The following is a 23,189-nucleotide window of genomic DNA, read 5'->3' as shown; positions in this document are numbered from 1 at the left end:
GCTTGTGTGCCAGCCATGAATATTCCAACTCGGTTGGGTAGATCAGAGGGGTCCGGAATACTGTCGCCATCGGAACAGCCCCCAATCTGGCCGTCTTGTAGCTGATATAGAGATTCGGTTTCTCCGGTTGATGACTCGTTGTCGGAACAAATGACGGTCTCGCCGCGGGATTCCAATCCACCCTCATAACTTCCTCCGTGGATGACTCCCATGAAGGCACGCCTTACGGCCGGTTTAACCCGGGCGGACCGCGCACGCTGAGCCGTTTCGACGAGGTCAGTGCAGATGCCCGGCTCAGGGCCCGGTTCACTGATCTTGCCGATGAAAACGTGTATGCCACCAAAGGGGACCCGGTACCTGTACTCAACTGAGCCGGCCTCGGGGCCCCAGCCTGCATCATTGATGTAGAGCTTGCCGCGACGACTCTTGGTCATCCGGCCCACGACATAGCCCTCGAGTCCTTCAAAGCGGCCCTCCAAGAACTTGAAACCATCGTGCGATAGCCCCACGGTGGGCGCCAACTGTCGTGGTTTTATCACGGCAGATGTCCTAGAGAAAGGACTTAGTCATGGAGCCATCGCAACGGGTTAGCTTGAAGGGGTTAAAGCGGACACAGGGACACAAGAGAGTTTATACTAGTTCGGCCCCTTCAATGAAGGTAAAAGCCTACGTCTAGTTGTGATGGAATTGATGGGGTTTCGATGACTAGGGAGCAAACAAGCTTCGCCTAAGTCTCGAGTTGTTGTCTGTCTCCTGAACCGTCGTCAGGTCGTCCCCTTATATACATGGGTGACGCCCGTCGGTTCACAGATTCCCAATACCAGCTCATAGATGTGTCCGGTTTGGTCTCTACTTATTCCTAACTTACAACACAAGTTACATACCAACGCCGGTTTACGGCTACAGGCCTTGAACCGACCATGGGCCTTGAGCCCTCATCTGCCTTCTTGGGCTTTAACATAATTAACTACTGATGAAGTTAACCCGGCCCAGATAGGCCGGTTTACGCCCAGTAGTAATATCGCCAACACAAGCAATACAATTAGAAGCAGGACGTAGGCTTTTACCTCGATACGAGGAGCCCAACCTGGGTAAACTCCTTGTGTCCTTTGTCCCGTTCAACCCCTTCAAGCTAACCTAATTGCGATGGCTCCACACCTAAGTCCTTTCACTAGGGCATTTGCCGTGTTAAACCCATGATAGTTGGCGCCCACCGTGGGGCCAGAGCATGGTGGTTTCGAGTTCTTGAAGGGCAGCTTCTCAGGGATCAAGGGATACGCCGTGGGCCGAATGACCAAGAGCCGCCGCGGCAAGATCTACATCAATGACGCTGGTTGGGGTCCCGAGGCCGATTCAACCGAGTATGGGTATCGGGCCCCCTTTGGCGGTATCCACGTCTTCATCGGCAAGATTGGCGAGCTAGGGCCTAAGCCGGGCGCCGGCACCGATACCGTCATGGCTCGACGCACGAGACCCGCCAAGGTCCAACCTGCCCGGAAGTGTGCTTTCATCGACTTTATTTATGGGATGGATCTTGAGGAAAGTTCTATGTCTGGTGGAGAGACGACCATCTAATCAGGTGATGAGTCTTCAACCGGTGAGATCGAATCAATATATCAACTGCAAGATGGCGGGTTTGGGGGCTATTCCGATGGTGACAGTATTCTGGAGCCCTATGAGCCGCCGACAAGATCTACAATCTTCATGGTCGGCACGCAACCGATGTTACAATCGTCAACCGCTGCGGCCATGACGTCCAGTTCAACAGCTGGTGCAATGGCTGGTGCGAACGGCTCTGCACGTCCGCTGGATCCTAGATACTTTGGCGACTCTCTTGGCTGCAGAGGTGACTCCGGCAACTCAAGTGCAGCATAATGCAGAGATTGCAAAGTTGCGAGATAAGGTGGCCAAGGCCCAAGAGGATCTGGAGGCAGAAAACATCACGATGGCCACAGAAAGAGCCGCCCTGGAGGCAGAGACGCAACGAATATGGGAAGAGGCTTTTCGTTTAAGCTTGGATCAAAACACGTCAAACGCTGTTCTATGCAGATACCAGAGTCGTTTACCTTCACAGAATGAAGGGAGGGTTCTTTTTAATACACCTGGAGCAGGGCCAAGTAACCCGCCCGGCGAAACCCGGGCTGCTGAGGCGCCCGTGACCGGGGTGGTGGCTCGGCCTCGTATGGTAGACCTGCCACGTATGGATGCAACCCTGCCCTAGTGGGTGCTGACACATCCAGGTCATTACTCTAACCCTCTGGATAGCATGATTGCCACGGCTTCACGACTGGCGGCTCTTCCGGTTGAAGGCGAGTCTCCGGCGGCGATTGAGACCCGGAACACCGTGTAACTTCTTTAGACAGCAGTGGCCCAGCAGGCGGCTTACTCATATATCTATGAGAGAATTCATTCAACTCCCCGTCATAGTCGAAGCTACAGCCGACGCATTGAATCACCAACGGTTTCCAGCAGCGAGCGGCGTTGTAACCCGCCCCGTGGGCATGACCCACCGCGTGATGATAACAATGTTCAGGCCCTCATTGATTAGGCTAGGGCATGTCAAGAGGTGGAGCTGACGGCTCAATTAGCGGCTCAGCAATAGCTTCAAAGAAACCCTTCGGCGTTTGTAGAGGCTGGGATGACTTCCAGGACGGTCGGTGTACCATGTTTAGCACGGGCTCTTCGCAATGAGCGTCTGCGTAAGGACTTCAAGGGTCGTCGAAAGGTGCCCAATTACATAGTTGATCAACCTCCCGAGGCTTGGATTGAGAGCTACGAGTTGGCTATGGAGATGTTGGATGTTAATGACGTTGTGTGCGCCAAGTACTTCACCATGATGCTGGATGGGCCAACTCGCACCTGGCTGAAGGGATTGCCCCCAATTCTATCAATTCATGGGTTGAGTTAAAGGGGCACTTTAATCAGAATTTTAAAGACACATGTAAGCAGCCCCTGTCGATCATTGATCTGGATGCTTGTGTACAGCGCGAGGATGAATCGCCCCACCACTGGGTTCGCTTGGTCTCAGCCATTATCCATTCATCGGATAGCATCAACGTTGGTTCTGCTGTTCTTATTTTGGAGAAAAATTGTCGTTTCACCCCTCTCAAGCAGAAGTTAGGGCGGCTTAAACGTCATTGCAATGACATGGCAGAGCTCATGGCTACTCTCATCAAATACGCTGACTCTCACAACACCAAGGACCCTGGGTATGTTGAGGAGAAGTCCAACAAGGGGAAGAAGAACGACAATGGAAAAGGGCAGCAACAAATATGACAGGGCAGAACCAAGGCAATAACGGTAAGTGCAAGCAAGCCGATGGCAGATCAGACTTTGTGGCTAATACCAATACACAGCGGAATAACCAGCATCATAAGGGTAGGCCGGAGCAGTTTGGAGGAACAAAATTCAACCTAGAGGCGATGTTGAATGAGCCTTGTCCAAAACATAGTCTCCCAAATAGACCATCGACTCATATGTGGAAGGATTGTTTCATTATGAAGGAATGCAAGAATCCTGGTTATCTCCAGAATCATAATAACAATAATGGCCCGCACGACGGGTCAAGATCCGGCTCACATGGGCCAGGCTTCGGAGGCGGTGGTTCAAATTCTGGATATCAAGGTCAGGGCAATCAGGGCGGTTATAACCATCAACACAGTTAGGGTAACCAGCAACAACAGTGAGGGTATCAGAGTAATCCAAAGCATTTTAATAGTGACCAATACCATGTTTTCACCACAAGCCTGTGCAAGCGAGATCAGAAGGTTCATAAATGAGCGGTGAGCGCAATTGAGCTGGCAGTGCCTCGATACATAGGATTGTCAAAGCAGCCAATTGTATGGAGTCGTGAGGATCACCCACCCCGGGTTGACAATCGAGGTCAGCTGGCTTTACTGGTAGCCCCTCAGGTTGGAGGTTACAAGTTCACTAAGGTTCTTATGGACGGAGGCAGCAACATCAATATCCTTTATTATGATACTTTTCGTTGTATGAATTTGACTGACAAAGATCTTAAGCCATCCTTTACAGTCTTTCACGGGGTGGTGCCTCGTAAGTTAGCATATCCAGTTGGTAAGATTGCCTTGCAAGTAGCTATTGGCAGTGAATATGATTACAGGACAGAGACATTGAATTTTGAAGTGGTTAAGATCAAAATCCCCTATCACGCTATGTTTGGATGGCCGGCTTACGCCAACTTTATGGCACAACCTTGTTATGTGTATCTGCAGCTTAATATGTTGGGTCGTAAAGGTACCATTACAGTCCATGGTGATAGGAAAATAGCCTTGGAATGTGAAGGTGATGTTGCTTATGCTGAGACTGCCTGTGCCACAAAAGATTTGAAGTTTTATAAAGATAATATTGACCCGGTGGATATGAATCCGTTGAAGAAACCAACCATAGAGCAGGACCCTTTGCTGAAGTTTAAGTCGGCAGATGACACCAAACAGGTTGACTTTGTCCCTGGCGACTCATCTCAGCAATTCACTATCAGTGCTAATATGGATCCAAAATAGGAAAGTGCGCTCATCGAGTTCATCCATGAGAACTGGGATATCTTTTCATGGAAGCCTTCAGACATGCCGGGTGTACCGAGAGAACTCGCTGAGCACACTCTCAATATAGATCCTAAATTTAAGCCGGTCAAGCAGTTCCTTCGTCATTTTAATGAAGAAAGGCGTATGGCCATTGGAGTAGAGGTGGCCCGACTCTTAGCGGTTGGGTTCATCGTTGAAGTTTTTCACCCTGAGTGGATGGCTAACCCGGTGCTAGTACTTAAGAAAAATGGCACTTGGCGTATGTGTGTGGATTACATAGGCCTTAATAAAGCCTGTCCAGCTGATCCTTTTGCTCTTCTACGTATTGATCAGATCGTAGGTGCTACGACGGGCTATGAACGTTCAAGCTTTTTGGATGCTTATTATGGTTATAATCGGATTAAGATGCTAGTTAAAGACCAAGAGAATACGCCTTTTATCACACCTATTGGAGCTTTCTGCTACGTGTCTATGCCTTTTGGGCTCAAGAGTGCCCAGGCGACTTGTCAACGTTGTGTTCAGAATTGTCTTCATAACTAGATTGGACGCAATGTTCACGCTTATGTAGATGATATTGTTGTGAAGTCCAGAAAGGAGACTCTGCTAGATGATTTGAAAGAGACCTTTGATAATCTCCGGGTCTACAAAATGATGCTTAATTAGGCAAAATGTGTTTTTGGTGTGCCTGCAGGCAAGCTCTTGGGTTTTCTGGTTTCAGAGAGAGGCATTGAAGCTAACCCGGAGAAAATCGAAGTTATCACTTCATTGGCTAAGCCGGCGCGCGTCAATGATGTCCAGCGCTTGGCGGGTCGTATTGCTGCTTTAAGCCGGTTTATAAGCCGCCTGGGAGAGAAAGCTATTCCTATATACCAGATGATGAAGAAAACATATTGTTTTGTTTGGAGTGATGCTGCTAATAAGGCATTTGAAGCGCTTAAACACAGTTAGTTGAGCCGCCGGTTCTTGCAGCTCCTATTGAGAAGGAGCCTTTGCTCTTATATGTGGCGGCTAACGGCAGAGTCGTCAGCGTGGCAGTTGTAGTAGAAAGTAAGGAGATGGGTAAGGAATATCTGGTTCAAAGGCCAGCTTATTATGTCAGTGAGGTCTTAATCGAGTCTAAGCAGAGATACCCACATTGACAGAAGCTAGTGTATGGGGTGTTCATGACCAGTCACAAGTTCAAGCATTATTTCCCTGGTCATCCTATTACTGTCTTAATCGAGTCTAAGCAGAGATACCCACATTAACAGAAGCTATTGTATGGGGTGTTCATGACTAGTCGCAAGTTCAAGAATTATTTCCTTGGTCATCCTATTACTGTGGTTAGTTCTGCTCCCTTAGGGATATTATTCAGAACAGAGAGGCCACGGGCCGAGTGGGCCATTGAGCTCAGACCCCATGGCTAGAAATATATGCCAAGGACAGCTATCAAGTCTCAAACTCTTGTGGACTTCATCAATGACTGGACAGAATAGTAAACGCCTGAGGAGAAGCCGGATAACACTTACTGGACTATTCACTTTGACGGGTCTAGGCAGCTGGAGGGATCGGGGGCTGGAGTTATTTTGACTTCCCCACGAGGTGAGAAGTTTTGCTATGTTTTAAGGCTGATGTTTCCTTGTACTAACTAGTAAGCGTGCTTGTGCAAATGCACCTATCGACTAACATAAACATATGTAAGAATTAACACACATACAGATATTTTGATTGCACTAAAAAGTACTATTACAAATCAAGAAAACACTTTAATACATCATCGACTCATTGTATGCAGAGAGCCAAAAACTTATCCCAGTAATTCCTAATAAGGCTAATCAATTCTCGTAAACATCCCGAATGTTGATGTAGTTGAATAGGTGTATCAAAAATTGCTTCCTTATCTGGTCACCATCCTGAATGAAAATAGTTAAGACAATATTTTGGAGTTTTCACATAGTAGAATTTAAAATTGTGAAACAATGAATATTGAACTTGCAAACTGGTTGATTTAGATCTTTCGCATTCCATGAGTGCAATAAACTAAAAGCAAAATAATCAGACAAGTTCCTGTAGATGCTTTAGTGGGTTTCAAAGGTAGTCACCTATCTGTGCTTTTTGAAACACAAGCTGGTAATCGACGATGCTAGAAGAAGAAAAAATACATCATCTCATTCGGGATATGCTACTTGGAGTGCTTGGTTTAGGTAAAATTATACTCACATCCTTCAAAGTTGGAACTTGGCGGGCATCAACTCTCTTCCACATCATACTAAGCACAAGCAAGGAACTTAAGCACGAGAGAAGAGAGGAAAGTAAAATTCAGACAAGTTGAATTAATTTAGAAAGGCTTATGCATCGAATTATTACTATAAACTCCATATACCAAGCATCATGCTGAAACCATAGTGAGTACTTACAACAGCTTAACATTAGAATATTGTATGCAATATCCTATTATTGTTAGAATCGGTATAAGGAAACAGAAAATCACATCTAATCTCATAAAAGATTAAATTTGCTAAGTGCAATGTCTGAACTGATAGCAGCATATGATTATTCAAGAGGGACATCACTTTGCTAAATGAAAATTGTAAATAATACAGAAAATAAGTATCACAAATATTAATGGAACTATGCTACAACAAAACTAATGAAGCAAAATCAAAGAATGCTTATGAGCTAGTTCATTTAGATTGAAATTGATGAGCCAGTTCATTTAGCTAGTTCTTTACATGTAGATATATTCTCTTGGGAAGCATGACACCTTAAAAATAGTACATAGGGCACCTTATATTGAAGTCAACAACAAAAGCTTGTGTTCTACTAAGTGTCTGTAGAGTTGTCCATTAAGCTGAACATCATTAACCTAACTTGGTGAAATAAAAATGTTACTACCGGAGTTCATAGTTCCATCTTGTGCCTCCTTTCTACTTCTCTACCATTGGGTACTCGAGCTTGAAGCTGATTCTACCTCCAACGTTTCCTAGAACAAAAAAAAGACCATTTCATTGTCGAGAAGTACAATAATACTCAATTTCCTCAACTAATCATTTCTCAGATTGATTACTCTAGTAATGGTTACTTGGCTCCTAAACTGGCAGTACTCCCATTTACATGTTTTGTATGTTTTCTGGCTTTCAAACTCGATTGCTGCTCGTGGTGTTATCAAATTACCAAAAAAGCACCAGCTGCAATCAAGAATAGTGCATCACCTATCCACTTAATCCAAAACAAGTCCTACATAAATCAAGTTATTTTTTACTCTACCAATGTATATAGGATGCAGCAATTTTCAGGTTCAGTTATCAATGCAGTACAAGCTTTTTTCAGGTTCAAACAACATCATAGCGGAAGCTTCTTCCAGGTTTAGAAAAATTCATAAAATAATATTAGTGAAGAAGAAAGTACAACAACTGGTTGCATGATAGGTATTTGTAATACGGCTTCCAATGGAAGTTTAACATGTGGTTCACCAACCTTTGGACTGAACAAAAAGAACAGTGTGCTTACAACAGTACGGAGCTAGTAAGGACTAAAATATTTCCTGCATTGAATAAAGCAAAGTATCCTCTACAAAAAGGGATTTGTAAACCATTGCTAGAACATATAATATTCTTTGCTCTGAAAATTGTTGCTCGTTGTAATATCAATTTACCAAAAATGTTATAGGTGCAACCAATAATGTGTACATTACAATTCCACTTAATCCACAACCTTCATTTCACCAACTCGAGCAGACAATATTTTCGTAATGACCAGTGTAAACCTTTAGCTGTCACAATAACCAGAAATTTGTATTATCCCTGAAGGAGTTTTCACACAAGATCGACCCACTGATTTGTTGGAGGGTTGTCTTGTGTGTGTGTGTGTGTGTGTGTGTGTGAGGGAGGGGGGAGTTTATAATAATGCCAACATGTAGCGTTCCGAGCAGGAGTGGACCACGACTTGTGAATCCTGGATGTCCAGGCTGCCTAGCCCAGCCGTGCCCGCCTTGTTGTGAGGCAGGTAAGCCAGGAACCCGCCGACTGCTCTGCTCCCACTGCTACTGCCACACCAGTTACAGGTGGTGAGGTGTTAGACCGAATGAGGAGCGCAGCGAAGGAACTATGGTGAATTTTTAACATCATAAAATTCTTTAAGAGATTGATGTAGTCCAAATATTCTAAAATTTGTACACCAGCCAGTATGCACTCGTTAGCTAGTAGCTGAATCGATATAGCACATAATATACCCTATAGTGCACAACACAATTGAAGCAGATGAACAAGGAGAAATGAATATCCAGATAGGACCACGCTTACATAACGGCGCCCTTCTAGGTGGAGAACTTGAGGATGATAGGCACGATTATATCGGCCGCCGCCACCGTCGAATGTCCCCATATCCTCCTCTTCTTACTGTCACCATTCATCTGCTCGTCACCACCTGTGCGTAGTTTCCAGAAGCAAGAAGTGCCAAAGAACTGAAAATATCTCCCATATCTTTATAAATGACATCCCTAAAATCAAAAGGTTCGAACTTCAAAGGAAAAAGATCACGCATATTATTAGAAACAAACCAACAAACTACGGATTACGTGGTTGAAGTTGTAGGAAAATTTCCCTTTTTGTACATAAACAAAAATGCAGGAAAATATCATATGAAGTCATTGATCTGGATGCTTTTTTAAATACAACAACAGATACATGTAAGAAGAATTAAACCTGAAAACCAGAGTACTACACACAAGTAGCTTGAAAATCTAGCTTACTTTTTGTATGGCTAACAACTTGAAAATCTTGCTACGGATGTAACAAGAAAAGATATCTATTAGATATGATTTTAAGCTTGCCTCAAGTTGCTTCATCTAATCTTTCATGATTATAAATCATGAACATACAACGTCAGAACATAGCCTGTCGACCAACACTTGCTGAACTTAAGCAAATTAGTAAGCTTGCACGTGAAAATTCATGTATGAATAGAAAAATATTCAATCATAAAAGGCAAAAAAGTACAAATGAATTTCTACTTGACGTTTAAAAATTGTACTTATGAAATTATATGTTGTAATGTACCTAAGCATTTATGTACAAAGTCACAGAATTTAACTTCATAAAAGTCCAAAACAATTGTTCTTGGTGCACTCTCGTGAATGATTATTTGTTTCCATGGTACATCTGGTAAGATTCATCTTAGTAGTATCATCCTAAAACTAATTTGTGTACCATCATGTCTGTTATTAAAGGCAAGTTAAAAAGAGGTTATAATATACTATGCAAGCAGGTTGCCTATAGAACTAAATATCATTACAAAAATACACGGGCCTAGCTTCCTTGTAAAGATTTAGGGTACCGAAGACTTTATGAAAGTGATGCAAAGCAAAGAGAAGAAAATTCACTCCAGTTAACCTGCTTATATTAAGTTTATCGAAGGACATTTGAGATGCTCCTAGGAGACGTTGTGTGATGGCTTCACTATTGTTTGAAGTTTTCTAGGTTTTATATCCTTGCATGATGTGAGAAAGCTTCCCAATATCCTGAACTTTATTATATACTCAAATGTGAAACAATTTTATCTTACCATTTCTACATGCAGGTGAATACAATTCACAACAACAGAAAATTATGTGGGCTTAAAATAGACTATAACCACAATCAGAAAAAAAAACAATGGGGATTTTTCTTGATTACCTTACCTCAGCAACCAATTTCTATTCTGTTGTTCCAAGTGCGAAAGAGAAGTCACAGAGCGAATCACAGTACTGCTATAGTAATTTTATCCAGATTTTAAACCATGGCAGTATAATTTAAACGGACCTGAATTGCACAAGGAGGTGAATATTTGCATATTTAAACTGGTAATTGAAGCCAGGAAGCAACGGCAAAATTACCAGCAGCCAAAAGAGGAGGGGGAGAGGACCGAGGTGGCCGTCATTGTCGTGAGTGACGGATGCTGGCTCGACTCTGTCCAAGTGGTGGAAATCTAGGGTCTGAAGAGACTAAACATTCAGCATTCGAGAAGCTGCAACCTGAGAATATCGCAGGCACTCGCACTTGTCAACTTGAGTTAATTCTGAATTCTGGTTAAACACAAACCACCATGACACAACAGGACATAACAATTATATTTTCGAATATGGCTGCGTCAAACGAAAACGAAGTACCGATAAGGGATTGCAAGTGTCCCCAAATGTTCTGTACCAGCCAGTATGCAGCTATCCCTTTGCTGAATCCCAAACAGTTTAGACCAATAACTGCCAGTGAAGAAGAGAAACAACAAGAAAAATAGCACCATCAGATCAGAATCAATGTACATCTACAGACCAGAAAAATGCATAACAAGTTGTTTGGGCACCTTATGCTGCTCTCCGGATGGACCAGACTTGTTTTTCTGGCCAACGATGTAGCACAGCACGCGACACCAATCTGAGCGCCAGAGAAGCACCAAGAACAATGAGGACGTCATAGACCCCCCTGCTGACAGGATTGTACGTCTCTAGGACGCTCTGCTGCTCGCTCTCCTTGGCACTGGCCACCTCGCCGCGAAAACCGCCCCTGGAGCGAGAGCCACTCCGCCCTGCTCTGTCTGCCCCTTGAGTGAATAAACAGCCGCACGAACGTGTTGATCCATGGTAATCGAATTCTTGGCGTATACAAAGAGGAGGAAGGATCGGGTGGAAGCAGCAGCAGACCGGCGGCACCCGCTCCCCAGCGGTGGCGTGGTGCCCGCTCCCCGACAATGGCGGGGGGAGAGGAGGGCCAGCGGGGCGCAGTGGCGGCACCCGCTCCCCAGCGGTGGCTGGGCGTGGGGCGGGAGGAGGAGGCGTCGAGGGCGGAGGGCCGGCGGTGGCGGGGCGTGGGGCTGGAGGAGGAGGCGTGTATGGATAACTGGCACAAGGCGGGATAGTTTGGGTAGGAGGAGGCGTCCGTGGTTTTTTTTAATTAGCGATCGTGATCCGCGCTCGTGATTGTGTGGCTTGCTATGTTAAACACCGAAGGATTACTGGCCTTTAGATGTTGTTAACGAACGTTCCTCATTGTTTGGATCTGCCTACTCTATTTTTTATAGGGGTAGTAGATAGTAGATATATAGATAGTAGATAATGCAACTGAGTTTGAGGCCCTGCTTCATGGCCTTTGGGTGGCCAAAGAGATGAATTTAAGCCAGGTCAGGTGTTTTGGTGACTCGGTTTTGGTGGCTCGGCAAATTTCAGACACTTGGATTCTAAAGACACACTCATGGCAGCTTATCGCCGGCGGTTGATAGTATCGCTGGTCACTTCAAAAGTTATCAGGTGGGGCATGTTGATCGCAGAAAAAATGAGGCGGCTGATGTTTTAAGCCGGCTGGGGTCTCAGCGTAAGCCGGTGCCACCTAATGTTTTTCTTGATATATTGAATAATCGTTCCGTTAAGTAGACGACTGAGGAGGACCTTGCCATTCCTGACCTGAAGGCACAGTTAGTGGCGGCCCTCCATGCTATTCCTGATTGGACAGTTGTATACTTGGCTTATATGACCCGGGGCGAGTTTCCTGAGAATGAAACTTTGGCCAGACAGATAACCCGGCGGTCTAGGTCTATGACCATTGTTAATGGCGAGTTACATCGATGCAGTGTCACAGGCGTGTTCTAGCATTGTGTTTCTCCTGAAGAGGGTCGTGAGATTCTAAGAGAAAACCATGAAGGTGATTGTGGTCATCATACCGGTTCTAAATCTCCGGTGGCGAAAGCTTTCCTCCATGGGTTTTATTGGTTGACGGCTCATGCAGATGCGAAAGACCTTGTTAGCAAGTGTGACAGCTGTCAGAAATTTTCTCGGCGGGTTCACGTGCTGGCTCAAGAATTGAGGATGATTCCAATTACTTGGCCATTTGTAGTCTGGGGGCTTGATATGGTTGGGCCTTTCAAGAGGTCTAAGGATAAAAAGACCGATCTCTTGGTGACGGTTGAAAAATATACCAAGTGGGTTCAGGAAGAGCCAGTTAATAAGTGTGATGCAGTGACGGTAGTTCAATTCATAAAGAACATAATCTTCCGTTTTGGTTACCCTCATAGTATCATAACTGACAATGGCACTAATCTGTCTAAGGGTGCTATGAAAGAGTTTTGTCAACGAGAGCATATTCGTCTTGACGTCTCATCAGCGGCTCATCCATAGTCTAATGGTCAAGCTGAGAGGGCCAATCAGGAAATCTTGAAAGGTATAAAGCCCTGCCTTATGGTTCCATTACAACGAACGCTGGGTTGTTGGGTTGAAGAGTTACCCTTAGTAATTTGGAGCATCAATACTACTCCTAACAGTTCAACAGGCTATATATCTTTTTCATGGTTTACGGGGCAGAGGCGATTCTTTCAAGTGATATCTGTCATGACTCGCCCCGTCTGGGGGCATACGTTGAAACTGTTAATGAAGAAGCACATCAGGATGCACTTGATGTGTTGGATGAAGAGCGTAACCTTGCAGCGGATCGTTCGGCGATATACCAGTAGAATCTGCGTCATTATCATAGCCATCGAGTAAAGACCCGAACCTTTCAAGAAGGTGATTTGGGGCTCATGTTGATCCAAGACCAAACAGATATGTATAAGATATCCCCACCTTGCGAAGGGCCTTTTGTGGTTAGCAAGAATCTGAACAATGGGTCATACTATCTCATTGATATTCGAGAACACAAGGATTCACGCACATCGAAGGAGGAGACCCGCCGCCCTTGGAACATTGCTCATCTTCGACCTTATTACACTTGAGCCAACGTCTCTTGTGTTGTACATACCTTCATCAATGTATATATTATGACCAATTTAATAAAGCCGGCATACCCTGATGATTTAGGGTCTCTGTTATTTCAGTTCTGAGCATCCGAGTCTTTATTATTTGTTCATAAAGGTGACTTGGGGGCTTCCAACCCAACGGGTTTAGCTTTCTTACCCTGGTGTCCTGGTACAAAACGCCGAAACCCGAGTTTTCACCTGCCTGTATGCAAGATGCCACTCCCCCAGGTAATCTTGAATGACCTGGCGTACTCTTAAAAGTCAATATTTTAAATAAGACCCTGAACTCGTTAAGGTTAAAACAACGATTTGTCATGTGAGGGCCGGCTTACAGTAAGCGAGGACGACTCTAAGGCTGTGCGTCCTATAAAAAGCACTTGGGTCTTAGTGGTTGTGCGACCCATGACAGCACTTGAATTTTTTGAATTTCTTTGGAATTTGTGTTCTTTGAAGAATTTCTTCTCAAATGTGTTTTGTGCAGTTCAGGCCATGTAGCCTTGATTCTCTGACTCATACTTGAGCATATTGGGTTAACAACCCGCCATGATAAGCGGACTTTAAGTTGCTAGGATGATTCTCCTTGAATAAATTCAAATCATGATATTTCATGTTTACGGGTTAACACCCATGTTAGATTGCAATTATTACAGTGTCATTATGATATCAGTCTACAAGTATGACTTTTCATATTTGTATAAATATTTATGGTTTTTTCTAACCCGCCTTGGTTCTAGACTTTAAGTCGCCAAAGTGTATTATATTAGGTTTTTCAAAGGTATTTGTGACCCGCCCTGGCTTAAACCGCCAGGGCACATGCTATTTGCTTGTGTGCATGGAGTATGACAATATTTGAACTGATCCACATGATTGATAATGTTATATGCACAAGTGACGGGTTATACATACCAGTTCGACGGCTTAAGTATTCAAAGGATAAACATGCAGAATGGCATGGCAGGCCATTGATTTCAAATCTAACCTATTACAAGGCCACAATGGGCCTGCAAATTGAAAACCAAGTGTTTTTGGCACATTAAATTAAGCCATGATTAGGAACCGCCGGATGTCAGTGGCCTTCGTCCTGGTGGGTTGATGACTCTGGGTCATCCTGCTCCGGTTCTTCGTCTATCTGTAAGTCAGGCGACGTCCAATTGATGCCAGTTAAGGCCTTGAATACAACTTCATCATCGATAAGTGTGGACGGATCAACATCAGGAGCAAAAGTATGCTTACACGTTGGAGGGATAAGATCCATGATTTCATAAGTTGGCCCTTTCACTTTTGCATTTTCCATCGTGTAAGCCGCCTGATACCTTGATAAATCGGTTTCCTCGGCCAGCTTGCTTGCCAAGGGACGTATCTCCTTCACACATTTGGCAAAGTCATTCTCATTAAAGGGAGACCCATCTTCCTTGAGACTTGGACAGACAGTGGCATCTCCTCCGGCTCTAGCTCTGCTTGCCATGCTTTAGCCCGGCTCAGAGCGATAATGGCACCAGCTCTGGCAGATGATTCCTTTATTTCTTCCAGTCGTTGGGGCATGATAGATAGTTTGTCTAGTACTTCCCTGATGAGTGTGGGTGGTTGTATGTTGTGGGAGATGGCCGCTATGGTCCATTGAGTGCTAGTATATAGCTGCTCCACCAGGGTGTACACGGCTTTGAGCTTCACAAGCATGTCCTAAACAAGGTTGGAGCTCCTAGGGCCTGTTGAGCAAACATACTGATAAGTCACCACGCATGCAAAAGTAAATCAGCAGTGAAAGAATTGAAGTGCAATGTCACTAACCAAAGATGGCGGCTGTCATATGATTAATGTGCCGCTTCAAGCTGGATAACTCTTCAGTCACCGGCTTAAGAGCAGCTTCAGCGTCTTCAGCTCTTTTCAACAGAGCCGCCTTCTCAGTATCCTAGGTAGTTCTCTTTGTGTTGAAGTTCATTTTCAATTTTTCAGATGCTTCTAAGGCGGCTTTTAGTTCTGATCTGGCTTTGGAAGTTTCTGTTTGTTGTGATTTGATATTCTGCCGTAAGTCGACTACATGTGACTCCTTCATGCTTAATTCAGCCTGAAACGCAATAATCAAGCAGCACATAGAAATTATGATGATCACTCTATTGAAGTCCCAAGCACATTACAAGTACTCTACTTGGCACTTGGGGGCTAATGTAGGTCATTTTTTAAACGCAAAAGTATTTAATGACCCGGCTTAATTTTTTCAATTTGAGCCGGCCCATGGGGACTGCATATTTGGATTTTTTTACAACATGATTTTCAGGCCTGGTTTAACTATTCAGTTTTAAGCGGCCCTTGGGGGCTACTAATTTTGATCTAATGGAAATAAACGGATTTTGAGCAGCTACAAGATGAAGGCTATTATTTAAGTCTATAGTATTTTCACTTCTTTCATATCCTCTAGACTTGGCGGCTGACAAAGATTCATATGAGAAAGGTTTGGTTCTTTACATCAAAGCGTTCCTTCATCAGGTTTACCAGACTCGCCTCCATGTCACGGCTGGTATGAAGGCGGCTGAAGTAGCCCGCATAGATTTCACTTGCGTTAAGGCCGGCATAGCTCACCGGGTCCAATTTCCATTTGCCTTTTTCGGTGGTTAAAACTTCATCCTTGGCGCTATGTTTCATTAAGATAGTGGGATTCCCTGGTTCTCTGAAGCCTGTACCAGTGATGATGACGTCCTCAGCAGTTTGTTGAGAAGGAGTCTCCTCAGCAGGCTTGATAGGACTTGGTGGCTTAGCACTGGGCGGATTAACACCCATTGGATCCATTATGACATCTTGAATTTCTGGTGGTGAGTCATCAGTAGTGTTTTCAGGGTTCTGATTTGAAGCTTCAGATATTGATGACTGTCTCTCTGGCTCAGTGACCTTTGGGTCTTCGGCCGGCTTGCTCATCTTCAGCTTCTTGCTTGCTTTGGCTATACCGCTGGAAAGAGGACATAAAGATATGAGTATATCATCTTAAAGTGTTAATTGAACAAGTAAAATATTCTTACCCAAGAGCAATCTTGAAGGCTGGCAGTTGAGTTCCAGTAGAGTCGCTAGAAGAGGAATGAGAAGTTCCTTGATAATTTGAGTCGGAAGAGTTAAGGGGTTGACGAATAAGACCCGCTTTTGGAAAGGAGAGGGTTGAACTCTTAGGCACCTCTTTTCGGCGTTTGCGAGGAACTGGCGTGTTGGGTAAACCGGCATGAAGGTCTCCACCTCCGCTGTGTCGGCTTGTGCGCCGAGCTTCATGCTGTTGTTTCTTCAAAATAAAGTTTGGATCCAAGTAAGCTAAAGGGTGAGAAAACCTTACTTTTCGGGTCACTGCCGAACTTTTAGTCTTGGCAAGCGCTCTGAGTCGGAGGAAATAATAGTTACCTCTTCAACGTCTGTGTGACTGTTTTCCAAGTCATCCTGAGAGGGGTCAGCGTCAATAAGATGTAGAAAAAAGGAGCCAAAAGAAGCAAGTTCTACCTCCAACTCATCATCCAGGGTAACTTGATCTGTTACATCTTTCTTCTTCTTGTTCTTCTTTGAGGCCTTGGTCTTCGCCCTGGCCTTCTTGGCCGGTTTATCTTGTAGCTTCTTGTTCCAAAAAGGAGAGTCGGTCTGAAGAAAGCAAGATAATAAGGAGAGTGCAGTATATGAGAATAATTAGTAAAGTAAAAATAGATTGAAATACTTACAACTGGAGCTGGGTTAAGGGCGCAGAAGGGATTCAACCCTGTATTAACTGTAGTTTTCTAGAGTCTCCCCAAGCAAGGACTTGGTCATTTCATTGAGGTCCTTCTCTTCAAGACATGTTGAGTTAAACCACGGGGGGTCATTTATATCACCAGTATATGTGCACATTAAACCGGGGTGGCGGCTTAGGGGCATGATCCTCCAGGCAACCCAGCATCGGACCAGATCAATGCTAGTCAAGCCATTAGCCATTAAGGCTCTTATCTTGGTAAAAGTGGGTGCGTATTTGGCCCATTCAGCAGAGTTGATTGATACGTCTCCAACGTATTTATAATTTATAAAGTATTCATACCATGTTTACAACAATTTTATATGGTTTTGGTATGATTTGCACGTAACTAACCCGAACTGACGCTGTTTTCAGCAGAACTACCATGGTGTTGTTTTTTGTGTAGAAATGAAAGTTCTCCAAATGAGCTGAAACTTTTTGACGATTTTTTTTGGAACAAAAGAGACCCCCGAAGCTTCATGGAAGGGCCATAAGAACCACAAGGAGGGCACAACCCACCAAGGCGCGCCTGGTGGGCCAGGTTCGCCGCGGTGGGTTGTGCTCACCTCGAGGCCCATCTTCGCATGAAACCGACGCCAAAAAATCCTATAAATAGAGAAACTGACAGAAGTAAACCTAGATCATAAGTTCCGCCACTGCAAGGCTCTGTAGCCACCAAAAACCAATCTAGACCCTTTCTGGCATCCTGTTGGAGGGGGAGTCATCTCCGATGGCCATCTTCATCATCCCGGCAGCCACCACGATGAGGAGGGAGTAGTCCACCCTCGGGGCTAAGGGTCTGTACCAGTAGCTATGTGTTTAATCTCTCTCTCTCTCTCATGTTCTTGAGATGTCACTATCTTGATGTATCACGGGCTTTGTTAATATAGTCAGATCATATGGTATTTTCCCCTCTCTATCTTGTTGTGATGAATTGAGTTTTTCCCTTTGAAATTTCGTTGTTATTGGATTGAATACATTTATGGATTTGAGAACACTTGATATATGTCTTGCAATTGAGTACTCGTGGTGACAATGGGGTATCGTATTGATTCACTTGATATATGTTTTGGCACTCAATTCACGGATCCCCGAGGTGACATTGGGGTAATCTGTGCATAGGGGTTGATGCACGTCCTTGTCTTTCTTTCTCCGGTAGAAATCTTGGGGCACTCTTTGAAGTTCCCTGTGTTGGATTGAGTATTATGAATATGAATTTTCTTTGGTGTTATTTTAGTACAAACTCTAGGATATATCGAACGGAAAGAATAGCTTTATGTTATTTTAGTATGAACTCTTGAATAGATTGAATGGAAAGAATAGCTTTGAGGTGGTTTCGTACCCTACAAACAATTTATTCTTATGTTCTCCGCTAGATAGGAACTCTGGAGTGATTCTTCGTTGCACGTTGAGGGATGGTTATATGATCCAATTATATTAGCATTGTTGAGAGATTGCACTAGCGAAAGTACGTACCCTAGCCCTCATTTTCAAGAATTGCAATACCGGTTTTGTGCCTGTTTACTATTTGCCACCTTGCTGTTTTTATTTATTCAGACTATAAAAATATATTTCTACCTCCATATTACACTTTTATCACCATCTCGTCACCGTACTAGTGCACCTATACAATTTGCCATTGTATGGGGTGTGTTGGGGACACGAGAGATTTCTTGTATTTGGTTGCAGGGTCGTTTGAGGGAGACCATCTTCATCCCACACCTCTCACGGATTGATAAACCTTAGGTCATCCACTTGAGGGAAAATTGCTACTGTCCTACAAAACTCTGCGCTTGGAGGCCCAACACGTGTCTACAAGAATAAAGTTGCATAGTAGACATCAAGCTCTTTTCTGGCGCCGTTGCCGGGAGGTGAGTGCTTGAAGGTATATCTTTAGATCTTGCAATTGAATCTTTTAGTTTCTTGTTTTATCACTAGTTTGGTTTGTAAAAAGAAAAGTAAAAAAAATGGAATTGAGGTTGCATCATATTATTGATCATCTTTATAATATTTTTCTTAAAAATGATGGTTCGAAAAATTGTGCTAAATTGTTAGAAGAAGAAGTCAATAAAATGTTTGGCACAAAATATTTGAATGATGAGCATAATTGCAATGTTGTTAGTATGAATTCTTTGAATATCCATGATGCTAATGATATGCAAAGCTACAAGTTTGGGGATGCTATATTTGATGAATATGATATTTGTAGTCCCCCAAGTTTTGATGAGAAAAATTATTATGATAATTGCATGTCTCCTATTTATGATGATTATATTGATGAAAGTGGATTTGGAGAGGTCGTGACTTTATTTAATGATGAATCCACTATTTTCACTACTGCAGGATGCTGCTAACGCGACAATACGATCAGAGACCCTTCGAGAAACTGTGTGCGATGCCATAAACGCAAACGGTGCTGTATGAAAACCGTCAGAAATGTGTAAAACATTTGCGTTGACAGATGCATCAAACACGGTTCAGGTTTTAGTTGCATGTGCGATGAAGGGCATACGGTTCAGTTCAATGAACTGTTTGCGATGAGGAGGAACAAAATAAATGGGCAGCCAGATGGAGGCATGTGCGATACACATCATACGGTTCACTCGGATGAACTGTTTGTGATTAGGCAACACAAAAAAAACGGTCAGCCAGATCAAAGGTGTGTGCGATATACGACATGCGGTTCACTCGGATGAACTGTTTGCGTTGAGACATGAGAACAGAAATGGTTCAACTTAACAAGATGTGTGTGATACGCGGCAAACAGGTCTGTAATCAGAAATTTGTTTGTAGACCGATAAGAACACAGACGGTTGCTACTAATAAGACATGTGTGTTATGCGATAGGATTGCATACAGAACAACAACACATACACACACACACACATACACACACACACACACACACACTTATAAGGACATGCTTGCATAACCAAATTAAACAACCACTTACATAGGTGGCTACTACAACCATGGCATTTGCACACACCAAAGTAAACTATTACATGCATAATTACATAGGTGGCTACTACACACATGACATTTCCACACACACCAACAAAGTAAACTATATATTACATGCATGATTAACTAGCATAAATGATCATCTGATCATTATCTACTTCTTGTGACGCTTGCTCTTCATGTGGATCGATCCGGGCTTGTCGATTTGGGTAACGAGACACTTCCTCATGTCAACGATCCGCCTGTGCATTTGGTAGCATGTGTACATGCTCTTGGTCGCGAACCTGAGGTGAGGTTCATCTAGTTGCCGCATCCAGGCCTTGTGCCAGGATACATGACTTGTTCTTTGGGCATCCTGCTTCATCTTTTCATAGTAGGGGTCGATGATGGCCGAGGAGAGTTCGACCAGGGAGTCCTGCTTCATGCTGCCCTAGACCCTGTAGTGGTCACAGATTTCGACAAGGTTCTTGCAGGCCAAGCCCGTAACACTGAGCGCTTTTACATCGTCTTTGATATCCACCGTGGCAAACTTGTTGTTGGTGCTATTGACAAACCTGTGAAACAGTCGCAAGGCTCTGTGGCCATGCAGTAGTGGTAGATGAGGACATGATGGCGCACGCACAACTGGGCGACGGTAACCTTCTGATATATGCCGGGACGACCGGCGGTGTACTGGAGGTCGATGCCGACCCCTTGTACTTGTCTCCAGCAAGCAACTGCTCAACGCTGTTGATGTAGTCGTCCACCACGGCCGGGTCGATGGTGTACACCACCGAGAGATCCGTCTCCCTCGCGTGAGTCTCCACTCTAAGCTCGCCGAACTCCATTGAAGCGCCGCCGGACATCCCCTCTCTATGTGTCGTCATGGGTGTGCTTATTGTGTTGTGGGGCGCGATTGAAAGGTTGAAGAGACTAAGGTTATAATGACCGCGGGAATTAAAGGGGAAGCCGGACGGCTCGGAATATCGGCAGGCCCTGATGGCGGTTTTAATTTGCAGTGTGTAACTCCAACGTGCCGCACGTAACTGCATCGCATGGCAACATGCGCGGCGCAACTGCATGCATACGGGGCCCCGACGTGATCATGCACACGCCCAACCGTTCGCAGAGCGCGCGCGGAGAGACACGAGCAGAGCGCTCTGCGGTCGCCTTAACGGCGAGCAACCATATATATATATATATATATATATATATATATTTCCGTTTATTCTGATAACACCTCCCGACATGCACCCATGGAGCTAGCCGAACCATCTGCAAACGCACACACACACAAAAGAAAACGAACCCACCCCACGCACCCATGCCAACGCCTCGACGGCCCCCGCTCCTATCCCCTCCACCTTTGCCTTGCCGTCCCACCTCCCTCCGCCACGCCCTCCCAGCAAGCCACCGCACCATCCCATCTTCCTCCAAGCCCACTTCGACGAGCCCCACCGTGCTACGGCGCTCCGCCCCCGACCAACCTTCCCACCCGCCGGCTTGCTGCGTGCACCCACGCAGTGTACTGCACGGGCGCCTTAGATCCACCGGCGGCGCAACGAAGCAGACCACAGGGCGCGGCGGTCGAGACTGCATCTTGTGGCGGCGGCGGTGCCTAGATCCGTCACCGACCATTCGTAGGATGCCGCTGGTGGTTCAATTTTCGTCGTTGCCCATGCGCGGGCAGGCGGTGGTGCCCGGATCTGTCGCCGGCCGAGTGTGGGCTGGCGGTGGTGCCCAAATCCCTGTGCTTCATCGGGGTCGGGTGTGGGCAGCCCCCGACCACAGCCGCCTCCCATGTACAACACCGCCACGGGCCGATCTGGTGGGATCCATCGATCCCCGCCTTCGCCGACCACGTCCAGGGACGCCCGACGCCCGGATCCAATGCCCCTCGCCAGCGGCCGCCCCAGCGCCAAGCCACGACCCTCGGGAGCTCCTCATCGTGGATTCTCCTCCCTGGAGCTCTGTTGCTGTCCCCTGCAGGCACCACTGCTACTCTGACGCGCGGCTGCCGCCGTGGAAAAGGAAGGAGGAGCTCCACCCCAGCTTGTGCGCAGTTCGGCCGGCCAGTCCGTGTAGTCGGATGGTGCGTTCATGTAGTGCGGCGCATGCTTGTGTGCGGTCCACTAGCGCAGGTGTGCGGTGCTTGCCGGAGTTGGCATGTAAATTGGCGACTCCCTGACCATCAGGTCCGCTTTCACACTGTGCCTCTGGTATTTTGCAGGTGGAGGCCGCCCATGGCTGTCGGTGGCGCCGTGACTCCAAGCAGATGGCGGTGGAGCAGCCCACTGCAGCATGTCATTTCCACCGTGGTGCCCTTCCTGGCTTCCTCCTATCGCTCTTCCTTTCTCTCTGTGGTGCCGGCTGGTGCTGCACCTTGGGGTCGTTCAGTGTGTGGTTTACTGAAAAAACTCTCTTTCAGTCCTTGCAGATTGACGCAAATAGGAAATGAGAGTAGAAAAAATGGATGTGGATGTGCATGAATGCTTGTGTCTAATATGTACCGTGCCCACAAAAATTGTCGTCTAATTCCATTATTAACCCAAAATATATATATGCAGTGCACGTAGAGAAAAAAGAAAAAGACAAATGCAGTGCACTCCGCTCTTTAATAAAGTCCACTCTGAATGACTTTGAAGTACACTTCATTTTAAAAAATATAATTGCAAAAAGTTTACATTGTGTTCATTAAAGAAGTTTTAAAAACTAAAAAGAGTAGTGCGGTTCACTTTCCAGAGTGCTTGCGGCTCATTTTTTAGAGTGTTGAGGTTCATTTAGATCAAAGTAAAAACACAAAAACTACGCAAAAAAATGTAATGTGGTTCACTTTCGATGGTGTTGCGGTTCACTTACTACCGTTGTGAAGTGCAGAAAAATGTCACGCACACGATAAGAAAATGTGTTTCACTTCTCAATATTGTTGCGGTTCACTAGCTTGTCTTTAAAAATTACGTTCCACAAAAGAAATCATGAAGTTCACTTGACCGTCTGATGCAGTGCGGTTTTCAGTTCGAAAGCAGTGCGATCGCGGCTTCTGATGTTGTTCATCTCATAAGTGCAAAAAGAAAAAAATGTTATGGAAGCGAAGAAAAGTAATGCGGTTCACTTTTTGATAGCGTTGTGGTTCATTTACACCCGATGTGAAGTGCACTCTACTTTCTCGTCCTTAAAAAAATTATTTTTGAATAAAATAAACCATGCAGTTCTCTAACACGTCCGATGCAATGCGGTTT

At 45.1% G+C, this 23,189-nt stretch overlaps 1 protein-coding gene and 1 long non-coding RNA gene across 5 annotated transcripts; one reads left to right on the top strand and one right to left on the bottom strand.

Annotated features, from left to right (window-relative positions):
• Nucleotides 1-7,171: 7,171 nt before the first annotated feature.
• Nucleotides 7,172-11,455, bottom strand: LOC123061128 (uncharacterized). Of its 4 annotated transcripts, XR_006428506.1 has the most exons (4): nucleotides 10,857-11,455; nucleotides 10,393-10,755; nucleotides 8,822-10,318; nucleotides 7,172-7,503 (listed from the first exon to the last, which is right to left on the bottom strand). It is a non-coding gene; the product is annotated as an uncharacterized lncRNA (long non-coding RNA). The 4 variants fall into 4 exon arrangements; XR_006428504.1 differs by having other exon boundaries at nucleotides 7,172-8,565; nucleotides 8,822-10,755; XR_006428505.1 differs by having other exon boundaries at nucleotides 7,172-8,562; nucleotides 8,822-10,755.
• A 9,758-nt stretch (nucleotides 11,456-21,213) lies between these two features.
• Nucleotides 21,214-22,628, top strand: LOC123061127 (uncharacterized). The gene is made up of 2 exons (XM_044484079.1): nucleotides 21,214-22,091; nucleotides 22,181-22,628. Exons 1-2 carry the CDS (start codon nucleotides 21,275-21,277, stop codon nucleotides 22,213-22,215), a joined length of 852 nt encoding a protein of 283 aa, XP_044340014.1. The 5' UTR covers nucleotides 21,214-21,274; the 3' UTR covers nucleotides 22,216-22,628.
• Nucleotides 22,629-23,189: the final 561 nt, after the last annotated feature.

Source organism: Triticum aestivum, chromosome 3A (assembly GCF_018294505.1).
Source record: "Triticum aestivum cultivar Chinese Spring chromosome 3A, IWGSC CS RefSeq v2.1, whole genome shotgun sequence".
NCBI lineage: Eukaryota > Viridiplantae > Streptophyta > Magnoliopsida > Poales > Poaceae > Triticum > Triticum aestivum.
The sequence above is the reverse complement of the archived record's forward strand: the minus strand, read 5'-3'. Positions and strand labels throughout refer to the sequence as shown.